This window comes from Mastigoproctus giganteus, chromosome 7 (assembly GCF_048544385.1).
Source record: "Mastigoproctus giganteus isolate SK-2022 chromosome 7, ASM4854438v1, whole genome shotgun sequence".
Lineage (NCBI taxonomy): Eukaryota > Metazoa > Arthropoda > Arachnida > Uropygi > Thelyphonidae > Mastigoproctus > Mastigoproctus giganteus.
Genome location: NC_143581.1, coordinates 7,820,877 through 7,840,154, shown reverse-complemented (window position 1 = coordinate 7,840,154; position 19,278 = coordinate 7,820,877). Strand labels below are relative to the sequence as shown.

Genomic DNA, 19,278 nt, shown 5'->3' with positions numbered 1-19,278 from the left:
AATGATTGGCACAAATTCCAGAGTTGTCCAGTTAGCTAACGGAATTTAGGGTAGTAATAATAGATTGTACTAATTTATTTAATAAATAAATTTATAGAAAAGTGCACTTACATTGTGTTACAAAAATAGACTTTTTGATTAAACAGGAAATTTTACATATTGTAAAAAGCCTAATTTTCCCAAGCAGTAAAAGTGTACATATTTCATTTCTATAATTATAGTATTTTTCATGTGCTACAAAAATTTCACAATTAATAAATAATCTTATTCAGGTTGTTATAATTTATAAATTTATTTTTTAAGTTTGTTTAAAATTTTTAAAAATGAATAAATTTTAGGTCCCTCCAACTAGTGTTCCTGGTATTTATAGATTGAGAGTTGAAGGTAATGTAAATGGAATTCTAGGTGGAACAGCATTTCTCAATGAGACATATCTTGAATTTTCTCAGAGATCAATGACAATCTTTATTCAGACTGATCGCCCAGTATATATGCAAGGACAAACAGGTATGTGTCGTTTCTGTTTATCTTTTAATTTGATAATTAAATATAAGCTGCAGAACCTGTGTGAGTACTATTCAAGAAGCTTTCCTTTCTTTTTTCCCCCATCCCAGTTCAATTCAGAGCAGTCCCTATAACTACAGATTTAAAAGCTTTTCCAGAAGCAGTAGATGTATTTATGATGGATCCAAATCGAACTGTTGTGAGACGTTGGCTGTCGCGTCAAACTAACCTTGGTATGTACATTTTTTTTGCAATTTATTTATAAAAATATGTATATTTCTTGGTTTAATTAAGTACTTCTAAATATGTAATGCAATTTATTTCTTCAGTTTCATTTAATATCATTCAGTAATTAATAACCCTTTCTCCTTTCTACAACATTAGTTCTTGCAAAGGTTATCTGTCTAGTACAGTGCTTTATGATACACATTTGTACTTTTTTTTTTCTGGAATAAATTTAAAAATTTTATGGGCTTTTATCATACCATGGCCAAGTTAGTTGGTTTGGGGAGAGGATGGCATGATTTTTTTTTCCCTGAATTTTTATCCAAAAAAACAAAATTTGGGTTTTGCAATTTATAGAAAAAATATAGTAATGCCTAGTGGCTTTAGTTAAGTAGGAACTTATTCTAAAATAACTAAATAACTTTAGCTTTCTCCCCTGTATAGGCAAAACTCAGCTGTCAGTACACACCATCTGGTGCAGATAAGCAGTTGTATTTATTTATGCATATTTTCTTCTTCTTTATGTGCTATCTCCATTTGGAGTTTGGAGGCCATCAAACACCAGTAGTCTCTTTCTCTATTCCTATGAATGATTTCTTCTGTGGAAAGTCCTGTCCAGTCTTTTAAATCATTCATAGTTTCTGGGTCTTTTGCTGGGAATTTTCCCTTCTAAGGTCAGTTTAGGTATTTCATATTTTGAACCTCTTATAATTTGGCCACAGTAGCCTATTTTGAATCTGCAGATTTTGTTTAATAATTATTTTTTGGTGCCTCTCATATGAAGGACTGTTATTGTTTTATTTAAAGAACTATTTTATTTATGCATATATATAAATTTTATATTTATCTAAACTCATAAAATCATTCAGAAAGATTTCTAAATGTATATTACAAATACTAGTGATATATTATTTAATTTTCATATACATGACTTAATGTATAATGCTTAGTATTATTCATGTTTCAGGTGCTGTAAGTCTGGAATATCCACTTTCTCATCAACCTGTTTATGGAAACTGGACTATACAAATTATTGCTCAGGTGATAGCTTATTTTCATTATTCTTTTACATTTTGTAGTGCAAAGAAGTAATGAAATTATACTTTACCAGAAGAGGAATAAAATAATTGTTTTATAATTTTCCATAACTTAATTTATTAATTATAACACTATAGAATGCACTGAAATAATTTTTCCCATAAAAGTTTATCCAGTAATCTTATCTTAGACTAATGTTATCCTTTTCTATGTTATTCAAAAACATCAGTTTTAAATATATATATATATATTTTTTTTTTTTTTTGTATTAGTTATAAATAAATTAACTTCAAATAATTGAGTTGGCTACACTGTAATGTTATTTTTGTGTTGAAACAAAAATCTGACCTTGAATGTTATTAATATCACTGCATTATTTTTGAGGAATTATTATATAACATGCAGTATTTTCATCTAGTTCAGGGGCAGTGTTGGGGAAATGTTGAAAGAGGTGGGTGCTCTTGGGTGTAACTAGTGGGTCGCAGATCTATCTTTTGACATTAAATTGATACTTGAAATAATAAGGGAGGGGGAAGTATAAATTAATCCCTTTCTCATTCACTGTGAGACTTTTTTTTTTTTTTTTTTTTTAATTCAGAGTGATTGATAGTACAAGACAAGGATAAAGTATACTTTCAATTTTCTGCTTCTTGCTCAATTTCTTAAAAATATACTAATGTCTTCTATTAAATAGGCTCTTCAATTAAATTTTATTCCTAAATAGCATTGTAAAACATTGTCCATGAACAAAAATGTAATAGTTGGTTAAAAAAATTGATGACAATAAAAGTCTAGGGCATGGACATTTTTACATCCTCAGATTTCTATTATGTAGACATAGCTACTAACTGGAGGGGAACTTGCCCTCACAGTTTGCTGATTGATGGGTGAATTGTGAAATTATTGTTTTGATCCCTCACTATTGTCACTACTCTCCTCCCCCCCAACTTCAAAATCAAAAGTTTGCATCTGACTTGTATATGTAGCTTGTATTTTACTGAAACTTAAACTGGTGTCGTGCTGATTTAGCTTTTGAAATTTTAGTTCTCGGTGACATTATTCTAAATTTTATTATTTTAAAAAGTTTTAAATAATATTTTGTAATAAATTTTATAATTTTTTTTATAATTACTTTTGGTTTTTGCATTTTCATGCTGTAAATATTACTTGGTATTAATTATCATTTCAGGGTCAGGTAGAAGAAAAAATATTCCTTGTGGAAGAATACTGTAAGTATAATTTTTAACTTTACTTACTATTGATAACATACATATATGATTAATACAATTGATATTTTATGTATTTTAAGTCCATTAATAGCCAAAATGGTAGTCATTGGTAGACTTTAAACTCAGTGGACATCTCAGCATAGGACATTAACATCACTTGTTCATTCCCTGAACTATATTGGAATTCAAAACAAGATCCTCTGATTTAGGGTTAGGGACCAAAAACATCTCTTGAGGAACGAGCATTCAATAATGTGGCATTGAATGGTATTGTAACAAGCAGTACTCGGCTATGTTAATGGCAGAGCTCTCCTTGCTTTTAATCATAGTAATAGCAAGGTTAAAAAAAAAAAAAGCAAATATTTTTAATTCTGCACAAATTGTTATTTCCATATGTTTAAAAAAATATATGGCATTTAAAAAGATTGAAACTCGTTGTTGTTTGGTTTTTTAGGAGCATTAGCAACTAAGGCCATATTGCTCGGGGATATGCGGTGGTCATTCAATGACCTTTCCGCATCCTCCGTATTTAGTGGTGATGGGCTCGAACCCCGGTCTAATCAAGAAGCGTGTGCTACGCACTGCTGCTCCTTCCCACCTGGCTACGGAGGCGCCTTTGAAACTCGTATTCACCTTTAAAATAAACTAGAGTTAAAATTAAAAATGAAACTAGATAGATACTTACAAATTATGAAAACCACACATAATTAGAATAAAACAATTGAGTTTTGAATTCTTAAATGAAGCATGAAAGAAAATGAAAGAAATATTTAGTCTGTTTCTCAACAGGAAAGAATGTGTAAGCAAATAGCTAATTCAAAATCAAGATCTTTCTGATCAGTGAGACTAATCCCACCACTGCTACTTCTTCCTGTTCAGCAGCATATAAAGACACTTATTCTACAACAATGATGGCAGATCTCTTCTGACCTGTATGCCAAAAATAAACTAAAACAATGATCTAATAATATTTGGATGCCATAGAAGGGGGGGGAACGACTACAAGTAATAAATGATTTTTACTATTATTATAAAATGATATAATTTTGCATATAATTGCACTTACAATTTTTACTGCTAGATGTGGTTGATAATATAACCATAAAACAAAGTTGCTTCAAATGAAAAATGTTCATTTATGCTAGAAAAAGTTTTTATATTAAACTATAATAGCTCTTTTGTAGAGGTTAGGAATGAACAATTATATATTTGAAATACTGGGAGTTTTTATATTATAAATAAAAAAGTATATTTTTCCATGAATGTCATTTCATGGAAAAATATACTTTTTTACAAATATACAATGGCATGCATGCCATTGGTTTGCCAGCACTGTCCCACAACCTGTGAGCTAGCTCCTTTCCTTGTAATTTTTGACAACACTACTAGTAAAGTTCACAGTAGTGAGGCTTGTCACACATTTATCTGAAAGTACATTAATGATTGCTTGTTTTTGCAAGAGATATTTTTTGGCTTCTTTGCCCAAATCCAAGGAATTTGTTTTAACTTAAATAGTATTCTTTCTTTATTGTGTGGTTAATCAGTTGAACAAGTGATAGAGATTGATACCAAAGTGATACCAAAGCCATTTAGTGAGATTATGCAATTGAAAATCTGTAATATACCTCACTTCCAAATTTAAAAGCAACTTTGCCAAACCTGAGCATAAAGAACCTACCCATCCACAAAAATTAGTGGAGTTATAAAATTAATATAGTCATTGCTATCAGATATGTTTATTTTAACAGACCATCTGTATGTAGAATTACAAGTTTACAAATCTAACTCAGTATTCAGTTATTAATGAGGATAACTGTAGAGTTTATAAAGAAAGAACTGGCTTAATGTGTCCATTAAATGAAGCAGTTAAATGTTGGACACATTACTGGAGTGGCACAGCTTCGTTCAGAGAATTCTCTGCTTTGGGAATGCTTACAAGACAATATTATTCTCTTCCCCAGTTAAAATTCTATTGTTGATCTGAGAGCCACAGGTTTCCACACAACACAAATACCACATCCTCAGGGTAAGAAGTTGAGTTCTTGAAGGTGTATTAGCATTCATAGTGACAAATGATGCAAAAAAGCAAGCTTATACAGCATCAGGAAAAAAAAATCCCATATCACCTCACCATTACCTCTAACAGTTTGTCTAGTTCTTCCTTGAATTTATTCAAACTATCCATTTCTACAACACCAGATAGAACTTTGTTCCAACAATCAACTACCCGCTGGCTGAAGGCAAAATTCACACATCTGTACTGCAACCATCCCACCTCAGTTTAAATTTATGAGTCCTCATGTGTATAGTCTGAGCAAGAGGAAGAATGATTTCCTCTTGCTCAGGCTATACACATGGGAGCCTATTCTGCATTGAGCTATTCAATCCATTCAAAGCCTTAAACACCTCACTTAGATCTCCTTTCAGGTGCCTGTCTACAGATGCTGCAATTTGTAGAACTTTTCTTGGTAAGGGTATCCTTTTTGTTCATCATATTAATTTTGTTGCTCTTCTCTGCACCAATTCTAACAAATTAACATCCTTCCTAAAATGAGGTTACTCAAGACGTGGCTAACCATTGCCTTGTACACTGAAAGGGCATAATTTATGAGATACCTGGTTGCTGGGCAATGCGATGCTGTCACCCCTCTCGCTATTGGACGAACCTGCCACTTGGCAGGTATAAAGGTATACTGCATTGCTGCATTCATGTAGACAGTACAGTAAACCCCCGCTATTCGCGGTATCTGTGTTCGCGGTCGCTGATTTAATATAAAATGAAACCTAAAAAAATGTGAATTTTAAAGCGCCGTGAACATTTTCCGCTATAAAAAAACATGGGCGTAGCTAAAATTATCTTTCCCAGTCAAAACAGTGCTCAGTGGGTGGGGGGGGGAGAGGGGTGACAAAATTGCAAGCGTGGATGTTTCTCGCTAATCCTTTTTCAGTATGTGTTATGCACTTGTCATGGAAGGGTTCGTTGTTTGCTTTTAATTTATATGCTTATAAATTGAATAAAATTTATCTTTTTGTAAATTGATATGCTTACAAAAGTGATAAAGCTACCGTTTTGCAGTGTAAAACAGACTTTTTCGAGTGTGTTGACAGAAGAAAGTGACTTTATTGTGGACAAGTTCTTTCTAACCCGTACAAAAATATGGCTACGAATAACAAGGGAAATGTGAAAAGATCAAAGAAGGTGATGACATTAGTGAATAAAATTGAGTTATTAGACAAAATTTCTAATGGTGAAAGTGTCTCCTCAGTGGCAAAACATTATAAAATTAATGAGTCAACGGTACAATCAATCGAAAAATCGGAAGAAAAAATCCGCCGTAGTGTCCGTGAAAACGCACTAATTGCTTCAAAAATTTGCTCTGTAACTCGTGATGTTAAATTAGAAAAAATGGAAAAGTCTTTAAATCTGTGGATAGAAGACTGAACTCAAAATAAAATTCCCTTAAGTTCACTCATCATTCGTGAAAAGGCAAAACACCTTTATCAACACTTTAGGGAAACTGGTGATAGAACTGACGGGATAAGTTTTTTAGTTAGCAAAGGCGCTGGTTTGAAATTTCTAATAAATATTACATTTAATATTAAATTATTTCTTATTTTCATTTCGATGCCATATGCTTGCATTTCTAATGGTCATATTTTAGCCTAATTCTTCTTATATATTTCATACTTTGGAACAGAACCCCTTTATTAATATGGGAGCCATAACTCAGTATTCGCGTTTTCAGTATTCGCGACATTTCTCAGGAACGTAACCCCCGTGAATAGCGGGGGTTTACTGTACTTCAATGTCAGTAAGAATATCCTTTTTGTTCATCATACTAATTTTGTTGCTCTCCTCTGCACCAATTCTAACAGATTAACATCCTTCCTAAAATGAGGTTTTCACATCTCTATACAGTACTCAAGATGTGGCCTTGTACGCTGAAAGGACATAATTTATGAGATATCTGGTTGCTGGGCAATGCGATGCTGTCACCCCTCTCGCTATTGGACGAACCTGCCACTTGGCAGGTATAAAGATACACTGCATCGCTGCATTCATGTAGACAGTACTTCAATGTCAGTATAGATGAACGTCATGAGTTAAATGACTCTGAAAAAGGGTTGATAGTGGGTGCATGCCCGATGCATGGGTCACTCTATTGTGGAGGTGGTACAGAAATTGCACTATCCCTGTTTGACAGTATCAAGAGTGCATTGCGAATACGTCATTTCCGGAATAATATCTCATCATGCACAGCGGTGTGGGTGGAGAAAGGTGGTGAATGAACGTGGCCACCGACATCTGTCTCACATTGTTTCAGCCAACTGGAGAGCAACAGTGGCAAAAATAACCACTGATTTTAACAAGGGAGGTGCCAGAAAAGTCTCTACCAAGACCATCAGGCGATTATTAGCCGCAATAGGTTAAGGGAGCTGCCAACCCACCAGATTCCCATTGCTAACACCACGACACAGGACTCTACACCTCACCTTGGCTAAAGCACATCAGCACTGGACCTTGGATGATTGGAGACGGGTCTCCTGGTCCGATGAGTGTTGTAAACTATGCACCCATCGTGTCAACAAGGAACTGTTCAGGCAGGTGGACGGTCGGTAATGGTCTGGAGCATGTTCAACTGGCACACATTAGGACCTCTGGTATCTAAATGCATCTCTGATTGGTTCAGGTTACGTGTCCATCCCTGTAGACCATCTGCATCTCTTCATGGTCATCATGCACCCACAGAGCAATGGACTCTTCCAGCAGGACAATGTGCCTCCCCACAGAGTCTTGGTGACTAGAACATGGTTTGAAGAGCATTCCACAGATTTTACCACCACTGAATGGCCTCCATGTTCACTGGACATGAACGCTGTAGAGCATCTTTGGGATGCTGTGGAAAAGTCCATTCAAGCTTTGGATCCTCCACCCAGGAACGCAATGGAATTATGGATAGCGGTGCAGCAAGCATGGATGGAAATACCTGTGGAATGCTTTTGTGAACTAATGGACTCAATGCCTTGCTGTGTGACTGCCCTTATCTGGGCAAAAGGTGTGCCTACCCGTTACTAGGTCGGTATCCCATGATTTCTGTCCACTCAGTGTACAATGGAATGATCAACCTTATCCTTGCTAACAAAACCCCATGAGTCCTCATGGGGTTAAGGCTTTGAATGCATTGGATTGCTCAATGGTGAATAGGCTTCCATGTATATAGTCTGAGCGGGAGGAATTCTTCCTCTTGCTCAGACTATACACGAGGACTCATAATAGTATTTGCCACATAGTTCAAGGCAGTGGCGTAGCTACCATATAGGCAGGCAAGGCAATTGCCTCCGGGCCCGGGCCCTTTAAGGGCCTGGCGTCTTTGGTTGTCTCCTGTTTTTGCAATTTTCATTAATTAAGTAAGGGCCCAAACATTTTCTTTGCCTCTGAGCCTGAAAAAGGGTAGCTACGCTACTGGTTCAAGATCCGTCGGGGATCTGTTGGATCTTGCCAGGATCAGTCGAGCAGACTGGGGACTCAAAAGAAAGACCCTGGCAATCATATACCGTGCAATGTTCCTACCTGTTATCACCTATGGAGCCGGTGCGTGGTTCATCTGCTCGGCCATAGTAAGAAATAGGAATAAATTAGAATCGATACAAAGGACAATACTACTCACTATTACCAGAGCATGTCGCACAGTAAGCACACCTGCACTACAGTTGCTGGCCGGAACTCTCCCACTTTACCTGGAAGTAGCCAAAAGAGGCTTATATTATAGATTTAAAAAGGGCATACCCACAGAATTTCTGGGGATAGCCCTTGATACAACCAATACCTTCAATGATGAAAGAAAAAGAATAGCCACAAAACTCCACGAGCTATGGCAAACAAAGTGGGAGCAGGAAACCAGAGGTCTGGTCACCAAACGGTTTCTGTCACTGGTGTCAATGGTTAGCCCAAAGCCACCTAAGTGGTATGCCCCTGGACTTTTTACAACATTTATATTGACAGGGCACGGCTCCCTAAAGGCGAAACTAACCTCCTTAGGCCTGACCGATGACCCAAACTGCACCTGTGGCGAAAGTGAAGACTGGGCACACATTCTCTATGAATGTATAATATATGACATCCCCAGAACAGAGCTAATAGCACAGATTGGTCCCCTTCCCAGGGGAGAAGAACATCTGTTCATCATAGAAGAGCAAAATTATAAAGCTTTTACATCTTTCACACAGAAAGTTTTCGAAATGCGCAGAGCAATGCAAAGAATGGCAATTCAGCCCCCCCAGCAATTAAACAATAATCCATAGTAAAATTGCCCAAGTTTCCCACCACGCCCAGATGATGACTTAAAAACTGTTAGGATAGCAGTATTCTGCACCCTGACAGAAACCTGACATAACAAAACTCCCCATGACTACCATGCCATGTGTAGGAACCTGGGGCCCCACCAAACCAATGTAGGGGAGGGGGATGGGAATGCATGCAGAGAAAGTGAATGGGAATGAGCAGAAGAGCAAATGTAATTGGCCCAAAAGAATACAAAGTTAAAAATAACTTACATTACTTTATAGTATACTGTACCAACAAACATTTACAAACCACATAAACACTAGCACTGCATTCTCCCCTGGCCTGCAAAAAAAAAAAAAAAAAAAAAAACCTTGCAGCTAGGCCTGCACCACAACTGAAGAATAACAGTAAGTTGCGGTGCCCAGAGAGTGCAGTGCAGAAAGAAAGAGTCAAATAAATGAGATGAGAGCTAGAAGAATGAATAAAGTGTAAGCGTGAGAGAAAGACACAAACCACAAATGCTAAGTTAAGTACACACTAACCCTAGTTTTAATTAGTATTTAAATTTACGCTACCCATCATTGCATCCCCTCCTGGTGTGTGAGAAAAAGATGAATGAGTTGAGTGAAATAAAAAAAAAAAAATAAAAAATAAAAATAAATAAATAAAAAAAAAAATATATATATATATATATATATATATATATATATACATATATATATAATACATATAAAAAAAATTATAAAATAAGAAAAAGTAAAAAAAAAAAAAAAATCATAAAATAAGAAAAAAAGTTTAAAAAAAAAAAAAAAAGAATGCAAGTAGAGTGAGAATGCACATTACGAAATGAAGTAAATGTGTGTGTCTCCCCCCCCCCCCTCACCTGGTAGGTTCCCCACTGCCAGCTAACATATCCCACCCCCAGAGCGGGATGGGCAGCTGGACCTTCATACCGGATTCGACACTCCTTGGACATGACACCGATGAAGACATTCTGCGGCTTTGCTGCCAACACGCCATTGGTGATCTGAACTGGGTACTCTAACCTGGTTCCCTTTAAAACCCCATCCCCAGGCAGGGAATGGAGGAGACGGATCTCTGTCTCCTCTCCTCCCTGCCTACCCCCCATATTTCGCCTGGTGGGGCTCGTCTCCACTGACCTCTTTGGGGATGCCTACTCTATCCGTCCCTATTCTTCTATCTGTTTCCTCCCCAGTCTTCAATCTCCCCCCCCCCTCTCACTAAATCGACCGAGTACTCCCCTTAACAATGCCGCCAAATTATAACCAACGTCTAAATTCTACCGGTTTTGTGAAAATCTCTAAGATATCTAACACTCAGCTTTTATCTAGCGTTACATGTCTAAATTTAATAACATCAAAATTTTGCCCGACCTATTTGGCCTTTAACACATCTCTTTAGTGTTCAACCCTAACCAGCGATTTCTAACAGCAATCCCATTAAGCATTAATGTCAAATGCATAAACTTTTTTCTTTTTTTTTTTTTTTTAATAGGCCCTAGCCACTGAAATCCCAGGAAACTAGGTGGCAGGACCTGCCAGAGCAAATTGTTGTGATACTGGATACACCCGGCTAGCCTCCACGTGGCAGGGTATGGGCAACGTCGGGCCCCACTAGGGGCCTGGCGGTCAATAAGCCGGATAAACAATGGCACAACATATCACACTGCACAGACACGACCCACACACTTTCAAGTCTCTGGCTTGACAGTGTACTGTCCTCGATACAGCGAAACACACGCGGAGATGGGAGAAATCCCAGGTGCCGTCTGACACGAACATACCTTATACCTTATACTGGTTCAAGAGAAACCACAGGCTTTTTCTGCACTGGCAAAAAAAAAAAAAAAATTTTTTTTTTCTGGCTAAAAGAAAACTTCGTACAATATAATCTAAACCTCAACCCCTGTAATTTGAATTTATGACCCCTAGTTCTAGAATTCTTTATAACAGTGAGAATTCCATCTTCATTCATTTTACTAATCCCTCTTGGAGCCTTATGAACCTCAATCAGGTCACCTCTGAGGTGCCTGGTTGCCAAGCTCTGTAGTCAACATAATCGGAGTCTTTCCTCATACCCTCGTTCTTCTGCCGATCTTACCATTCGATTTGTCCGTCTTTGGTCCCTTTCAAGAAGCTTGATGTCTTTTTTCAGATGGAGTCTCTCCATACTTGAACAAAGTATTTAAAATGTGGTCTTACAATTGCCTTATACAGTGAGATTATGAACTTCCTATCTCTACAGGATAATGTTCAAAAATCATCAATAAGACACCGTGGGCTTTCCCGACTGCCTGTTTACACTGTTCAGAAAACTCATATTTGCCTGTATTGTAAGTCACAGATCCCTTTCATCCTCCACTGTTTTTTAATTCAACCCCACCAAGTGTATAATATATTTGTGGGTTGCCTGTTCCCCAAGTGTAAGACTTTCAGCAGTATTAAAACATATCTGTCACTTCTCTGACCATCTTTGAAGTGTGTTCATTTCATCCTGAAGGAATGCGGCGCCTCCGTAGCCAGGTGGGAAGGAGCAGCAGTGCGTAGCACACGCTTCTTGATTAGACCGGGGTTCGAGCCCGTCACCACCAAATACGGAGGGTGCGGAAAGGTCAGGAAATGACCACCGCATATCCCGCAGCAATATGGCCTTAGTTGCTAATGCTCCTAAAAACCAAATAACAAACAAACAAACAATCCTGAAGGAATGCTGCTTGGGATTGATTATTAATGACTCTACCAATCTTTATATCTGCAGATTTTGACATCATCTTTCTATTCCTTCGTCGGTGTCATTTATGAAAATGAGTAACAAGAATGGTTCAAGAACCGATCCTCGATGGACTCCACTTCTGACATTACACCAACCTAAAGAATATCCATTAATCACAACTCTCTGCCTTCTACCCTGCAGCCACCCAGCAGTCCATCTTAGAATCTTACCAGTAATCCTAACCTGTTCAAGCATTATACAGTAACCTCTCATGAGGAACAGAATCAATTGCTTTGCTAAAATCCAAATAAACTAAGTAACTGTGTCAAAATAGCCTAGTAAGTTAGTTAAGCATGATTTGCCCTTAACAAAGCCACGTTATATATTCTTCAGAACGTTATATCTATCTAACTGTCCCTGGATTGCACTCTTAATATTGCCTCTAAGATTTTTCATACTACTGAAGTTAGACTAACCAGTCTATAGTTACCAACTTCACTCTTATAATTGCTTTTATGTAGTGATGATACATTGGCGCTTCTCCAATCCAAAGGAATCTCCCCGAGTCTATTAATTAACCTCAGTGGTTCAATACACTCCCTTGCACTCTCCCTCAAAACTACCCTAGTAACAGGTCATAACTCCAGGGGCTCACATCTGGTAAGTATGGGCTTGGCACACCCAGGGTCCTGGGTTGGATATCATCATTCTTCTCTTTCTTAGTGATTCCCTTCTATTTCTCTCCTCTCTCTTTCCTCTCTCTCAGGGGTAACTTGGAATTTTTTTTTTAGCTGGTGCAGCATAAGCCTCAGGCTTCCTTGCACTACATGGCTAGTAATAATGATAATGAACTCCAGGAGCCTTACTTGCCTTTGTGCTCAAAAACTTTTCTAATAAACAGTCATCTGTAATTACAACACCACTAATTTCATAGTCTCAGCCTCACTCGCCAAACCTCTTCTTGGCATGAAGGGTCTTTTGTCAGTAAAGATCAATACAAAGTACCTATTCAATTCATCTGCAATGTCAGCTGGGTTATCTAATACTTTCCCACCCCCAGTACACAAGGGTCTGGTCTGATCTGATTAGCTTTCTTCTTCATTGTATTCACATACATGAAAAATTCCTTGGTCCGATTCTTTACTCTCTTAGCCAATGCTTTCTCATATTCAGCCTTGGCTTCCCTGACCTTGTTTGTGGTACTATTACAGATCAACTTATACATATTGTAGGTTTCAATACTTTTCATCACTCTGCAACTGTTCCCATGCTATCTTTTTCTTCTCTATTTCACCATCTAGCTTCACAGTCATCTATTTCAGCATCCTCTTCCTGCAATATTTTCTTAAAGGTATGTATGCGTTAATGGCTGATTTTTGCTTTAAAAATATTCCATATTCAAATGTATTTGCCATCCCTCAGCAATCTACCTAATTCACAGATACCACATAATGCCTTAAACCGCCAAATTCCCCTCTTCTGAAGATAAAACCTGTACCTTTACCTTTAACTACTGCAACATCTTTCTTCCTGTTCCAACTGACAATCGCATGATCACTTCCTGACAATGATTCCTGTACTTTAAACCCTGTGATGTCATCTGAATCATTAGTAATGATGAGATCAAGAATATTCTCACCCCTAGTACTTTCTCTAACATGCTGGTACAACAAGTTGTACCAACATGTTAGAGAAATACTCTCAGCAAGTACTCTTGTTTGCGGTGCATGATGTATTAGTTGCTTGCTCCTGATAAATTTTTGGGTGCACTTTCTTGAGGGAGAAAAAAAATTAATAAGAAATGTTAAAATAAAGAATAATTCCATAAGGTATGCAGTTGTCTTTTTCAGAAATATGTGCAATAACACACAAAGTGTAACTCATGTCTGCAAAAATTTTAGTATGATTACTTTTTTTGAAAATATTCAGTGACTAATGGATATTGTGTGCTTAACATTGTGTACTTAATAGAAAGTGTAGAGAGGGTAACAGTATATCAAATTATCAAAGTTTTCTCCAGCCAAAGAATAATAAATAAAGGAACCTATAGGTGGCAGTGATCATAATATTGGTGTTGGATTTACTGAAAAGATAACTATTGCCAAGGGTAAAGGGAAGGCATTTTCTTTTGTAAAATTAGATTGTTTAATTTTAAATTGTTTTGAATGAGACCAACTGCCTCATACACAATTATGTGATGTTACAGATTGCAAATTCTAAATGGGAAGCATTTAGGGAACTAATCTCTGAAGCAGCTAAACTATTTATACCAACTAAGAGATTGTTCGAGGTTTAAATAAATGGGTCAGATGAGCTGATGAGACTAGTAACAGAGAAGAGAAATGCATGGAAGGACTATAAATTCTCAGTGGATGCATAAATCTAAATGTAAGCTAGTGTCTACAATAAAGTTATCTTTCTTTGACTATTGAATTAAAATCTTCATGGAAGATTTTCCATGAAGATTCCACAAGAAATTTGAGTGATTTAATGAGAACTTTTTTATGCAAAGGTTGGCAGGGTTTTAATGACACTAAAGACACTATGCTACTGCAACAGGATCTAGAAAAGTTAGGCGGATGGGCTGAGAAGTGGCAACTGAAGTTTAACATTGACAAATGCAACGTACTACATATAGGTAGCAGTAACCCAAGAGAAACATCCCAACTGTGTGGTACTACACTTAGGGAGGTGGACAATGAAAATGACCTGGGGGTAATTGTGCAATCAGATATGAAGTTCTCTGAGCAGTGGAAATGTGCTGCCAGAGCAGGTCATGGAGTTTTGTCAATGATGTATATGAATTTTGCTAGCAGAGACAAGGAGGTGATTATCCCTTTGTATAAGGTTATGGTCAGGCTACTCCTTGAATACTGTATACAGGTCTGGAGGCCTCATTTTAGGAAGGATATAGAGTTGCTAGAGTGAGTACAGAGAAGGGCAACATGATTGGTGAGAGGAACAAAGGGGTGTGCTTATGAAGACAGGCTTGAATTTTGCAAGTTGCAGCATCTGGAGACTAGGCACCTGTGAGGTGATCTGATTGAGATGTATAAGACCTTGAATGGTTTGAGCAGGCTGAATACTGATGGGATACTTCTGCTTGCTCAGACTAAGAACCTGAGGGGACATAGATTCAAATTGAGGAAAGACAGTTGTATAATAGATGTGCAGGTTTGTCTTTAGCCAACAGGTGGTTGATTGCTGGAATAGACTTCCATCTGTTGTTGTGGAAGTTGATATCTTAAATAAATTTAAGGCTGAACTAGACAAACATTTGGAGTGACCAGATGGGTGAAATGGGAAGGGGTTTTTTTTTTTTTTTTTGGCTGATGCTGTATAAGCTTGCTTTCTTGCATCATATGCCTCAATTAATGCTAACTTGTTTGGTCTTTTCATGAAAATTTTCTGCATAGATTAGAAAGTGGCTGAAGAAACAAGGGAGCACATTTAACCATTATAGTTTTTAAGGGCTATATTTTTTTATATTTTTGTATATGTGTGCTGATACACACACACACATTCATTATTTTTATACATGTATGTCTCCTGGCTTCTTGTAGACACAATAAAGTCTATCTCATTTTGGGAAACAAAATATTAAATACTTGGAAGTTACATATTTTTTTCTGTTAGCTGAGTATTGGCTTCCTTCGCTTTGTATGCAATTACAAATGTGTAATTTTCCTCATAATTTTGAATGTACAAAAACTTTTCATGATTTTAATTTGCTAAATTTTGTAGATCAAACACGATTTGAAGTGAATGTCACCATGCCATCTTTCTTTCTGGATCTTGATGAATATATTTATGGAGCAGTACAAGCAAAGTAAGTTTTCTATTTATTTATCATCTATCTACATTAATTTGTAGTGGATTTTGTGAGACTTAAAGAAAACTTTTGAGATATAAACTGTTGGATAAAATCCTTTATAGTTTAATCACACTGTAAGCCAAAATGATGTTAGCATAGGTTTTGAAGTGCATAAGCTTACTAATGTTTCAGACTTTTCTGGAATAGTAGGAATACAGATACCATCTCATTACATACTGACAAGGTGGTATCTCTTTCCTCTTCTTTGTATTCCATGTGTTTCATGGCATTTTTAATGTCATGAAACAAAAACTAAAAACAAAGATTACTGTTGATAAATTTTGGCTACACCAGAGGAATTTTGGCATAGCCAAATTTTATCAAGAGCAATCTTCAATTTTATTTTCTTATACAGTAAAATTCCATTATAGTGCTTTTGAAGGACTGCCCACCCACAAAAAAAAAACACTATAAGCAGGGGCTCCCCACCCACTGCACAAAGTTGATCATGGGAGCAGAAGAAAAGAATCTAAAAGCAGGATAGCATTATAAGCAAAAGAATTATAACATGGGTTTATGTTCATATCTAAGGCAGATTACGAGAAATCATTGGCAAAAGACACAAAGAAAAACAGCAAAGAGTTCTTTACTTATGTAAACTAGAAGGAAGGGGAAGAATCAGATTGGTCCACTTAACATAGATGGTTCAACTATTGATGATCCTGCTCAAGTAGCTGATAAACTGAATGAGTATTTTGCGTCTACATTCGCACATGAGGAGTTATTCAAGGAGGGGAACGCTGAAGGTTTAGCAAACTCTAACAGGGAGATAAGTGATTTTGTAAAAACTGAGAGCAAAGTGGAGGAGAAATTGTTGAAGTTAAACATAAAAAAGGCACATGGGGCAGATGGAATCTATCCAGTTATAATGAAGGAGGCAGCGAGGGAAGTAAGCAAACCCTTAGCCATAATTATGAGAGCATCCTTAGAGTCGGGGAGGTACCCATGGACTGCAGATGTGCAAACGTATCCCCAATTCACAAAGGGAGTTCAAAGGGTGACAAACAATTATAAACCTGTTAGTTTAACTTCTGTTCTGGGGAAAATAATGGAGTCACTGGTTAAAGAGGTGATACAGGATCACCTAGACAAGACAGCAGTAATAGTTCAGACGCAGCATGGGTTTGTTAAGGGGAAGTCTTGTCTGACCAATTTGATTGGATACTATGATGTGGTCACAAAGGAACTGGATGTAAAAAATAATTTAGATATCATATACTTGGATTTCAGGAAAGCTTTTGATACTGTTGCACATGGAAGATTGCTGTACAAATTGAAATGGTACAGCATTAAGGGCAAGTTAATGTAATAGATAAAGGGAAGGTTGAGTGGGAAACGGCAGAGAGTGGTAATAAATGGACACTGTTCCAAGTGAACTAATGTTATTAGTGGAGTCCCCTAGGGTTCGGTGCTGGGCCCATTCATGTTTTGTGTATTTATCAATGATATTGATGAAGGAATATCAGGCTTAATGTCCAAGTTTGCTGATAATACAAAGGTTGGCAGGGTTGTTAATGACAGTAAAGACAGTATACTACTACAAAAGGATCTAGAAACATTAGGCAGATCGGCTGAGAAGTGGCAACTGAAGTTTAACATTGACAAATGCAAAGTACTCCAACTGTGTTGGAATAATTGCATTTGTCAACCAACTGTGTGGTACTACAGTGAGGGAGGTGGAGAATGAAAAAGACCTGGGGGTAATTGTGTAGTCAGATATGAAGTTCTTTGAGCAGTGCAGGCGGGCTGCCAGAGCAGGTCATGGAGTTTTGTCAATGATATATAGGAATTTTGCTAGCAGAGACAAGGACGTGATTATCCCTTAGAGTTCCTAGAATGAGTACAGAGAAGGGCAACAAGATTGGTGAGAGGAACAAAGGGGTGCGCTTACGAAGAAAAGTTCTGCAAGTTGCAGCATCTGGAAGACTGGGCACCTGTGAGGTGATCTGATCTAGGTGTATAAGACTTTGAATGGTTTGAGCAGGCTCATTGCTGATGGGATACTTCCACTTGCTGAGATTAAGAACCTGAGAGGGCATAGATTCAAATTGAAGAAACACGGTTGTAGAATAGATGTATGGAGGTTTGCCTTTAGCCAGCGGTTAGTTAATTGCTGGAACAGTCTTCCATCTGCTGTGGAAATTGATAGCTGAAATAAATTTAAGGCTGAACTAGACAAACATTTGGAGTGACCAGATGGGTGAAATGGGAAGGGGTTTTTTTTTTTTTTTTTTGGCTGATGCTGTATAAGCTTGCTTTCTTGCATCATATGCCTCAACTAATGTTAATCTGTGTTTATCTAGCCTTGCAATTCCTAACAAGGGTCTTGAAATCTCATATGTGCTGTCTCTTGTTTTTATGCCCCCCCCTGCTGAGGACCCACCTTTCATTTCCAAATCTTAGAATTGCCTTTGAGGTAATATTGATCAGAATTATCAGAATTATGTTTAGTGAACATCAGATGAACTGATGAGACTGGTGGCAGAGAAGAGAATTACATGGAGCTAATTTTATTACTTTCATTTGTGGTTCTTTCCATCCTCTTATTATTTTATTAATATAGGTATTAAACAAAACAGGGGATAGGCCACATCTTTTTCTTGCTCTTTTATTAGTTCCAGTATTTATTATTGAGCCATTTTATACAGATTTTGTATTTTTTGTAATGTGCTCCGATTGCTTTACTTAATTTCTTTGGGATGTTATCTTGTTTAAGACCATCCTGAAATACTTCTTTTGTATGTTTTCTTATAGTCAGTATACAATGAAAATATAGTTTAGTTTAATTCACTCCTTTTCTTCTAGTATTTGTTTATTAATGAACACTGCATCAATGCAGCTCCTTTCTGCTCTCGTCTAATCATTCTTTTAAGTAATTTTTCATAAATTTGATCATTCTATTTTGTATAATTTAGATTTTTCTAATTTTCAGTCATTTTTGAATTTTCTTACATATATTTATTACTTATCCTGTTTCCTATTCTTTAGATAATGCATTTTTAGAAGACTAGATGTTATTTAATAGTTGAAATATTTGTAGAATTTCATGTGTATATTGCCTAATCCCAATGAAATATTTGTAGAATTTCACATGTATATTACTAACCTCAAGTTTTTCTAAAGCGCATTTAGGGCTAGAGCCTCAAGCTGCGAATAAATTTGGACTATATATATATAAAGTGCTTTAGCATCATAATACACAGCCATTTCTGAATAAACAGAAAATTTTTAAGGCGGCATCGTTTTAGGTTATATCTCATATTGTGAATACCTTCACAACGAGTTGCCATGATATTGCACTACTTCGAATAAGTAACGCTTCACCTAAGGAGAAGACTAATGTTACTTATTCTCAGATAGGTACCACCACCCAGACGGCACCGTTTCAG

The 19,278-nt window shown here is 36.8% G+C and overlaps 1 protein-coding gene across 1 annotated transcript in view; it reads left to right on the top strand.

Moving 5' to 3' along the window:
* Positions 1-19,278, top strand: part of LOC150082463 (CD109 antigen-like) — a 424,736-nt gene that overhangs the window by 149,346 nt on the left and 256,112 nt on the right. The window contains exons 4-8 of the mRNA XM_090377518.1: positions 339-507; positions 615-737; positions 1,697-1,770; positions 2,957-2,996; positions 15,760-15,844. Of these exons, the coding sequence (XP_090233644.1) occupies positions 339-507; positions 615-737; positions 1,697-1,770; positions 2,957-2,996; positions 15,760-15,844 (491 nt within the window). The remainder of the gene's footprint in view (positions 1-338; positions 508-614; positions 738-1,696; positions 1,771-2,956; positions 2,997-15,759; positions 15,845-19,278) is intronic.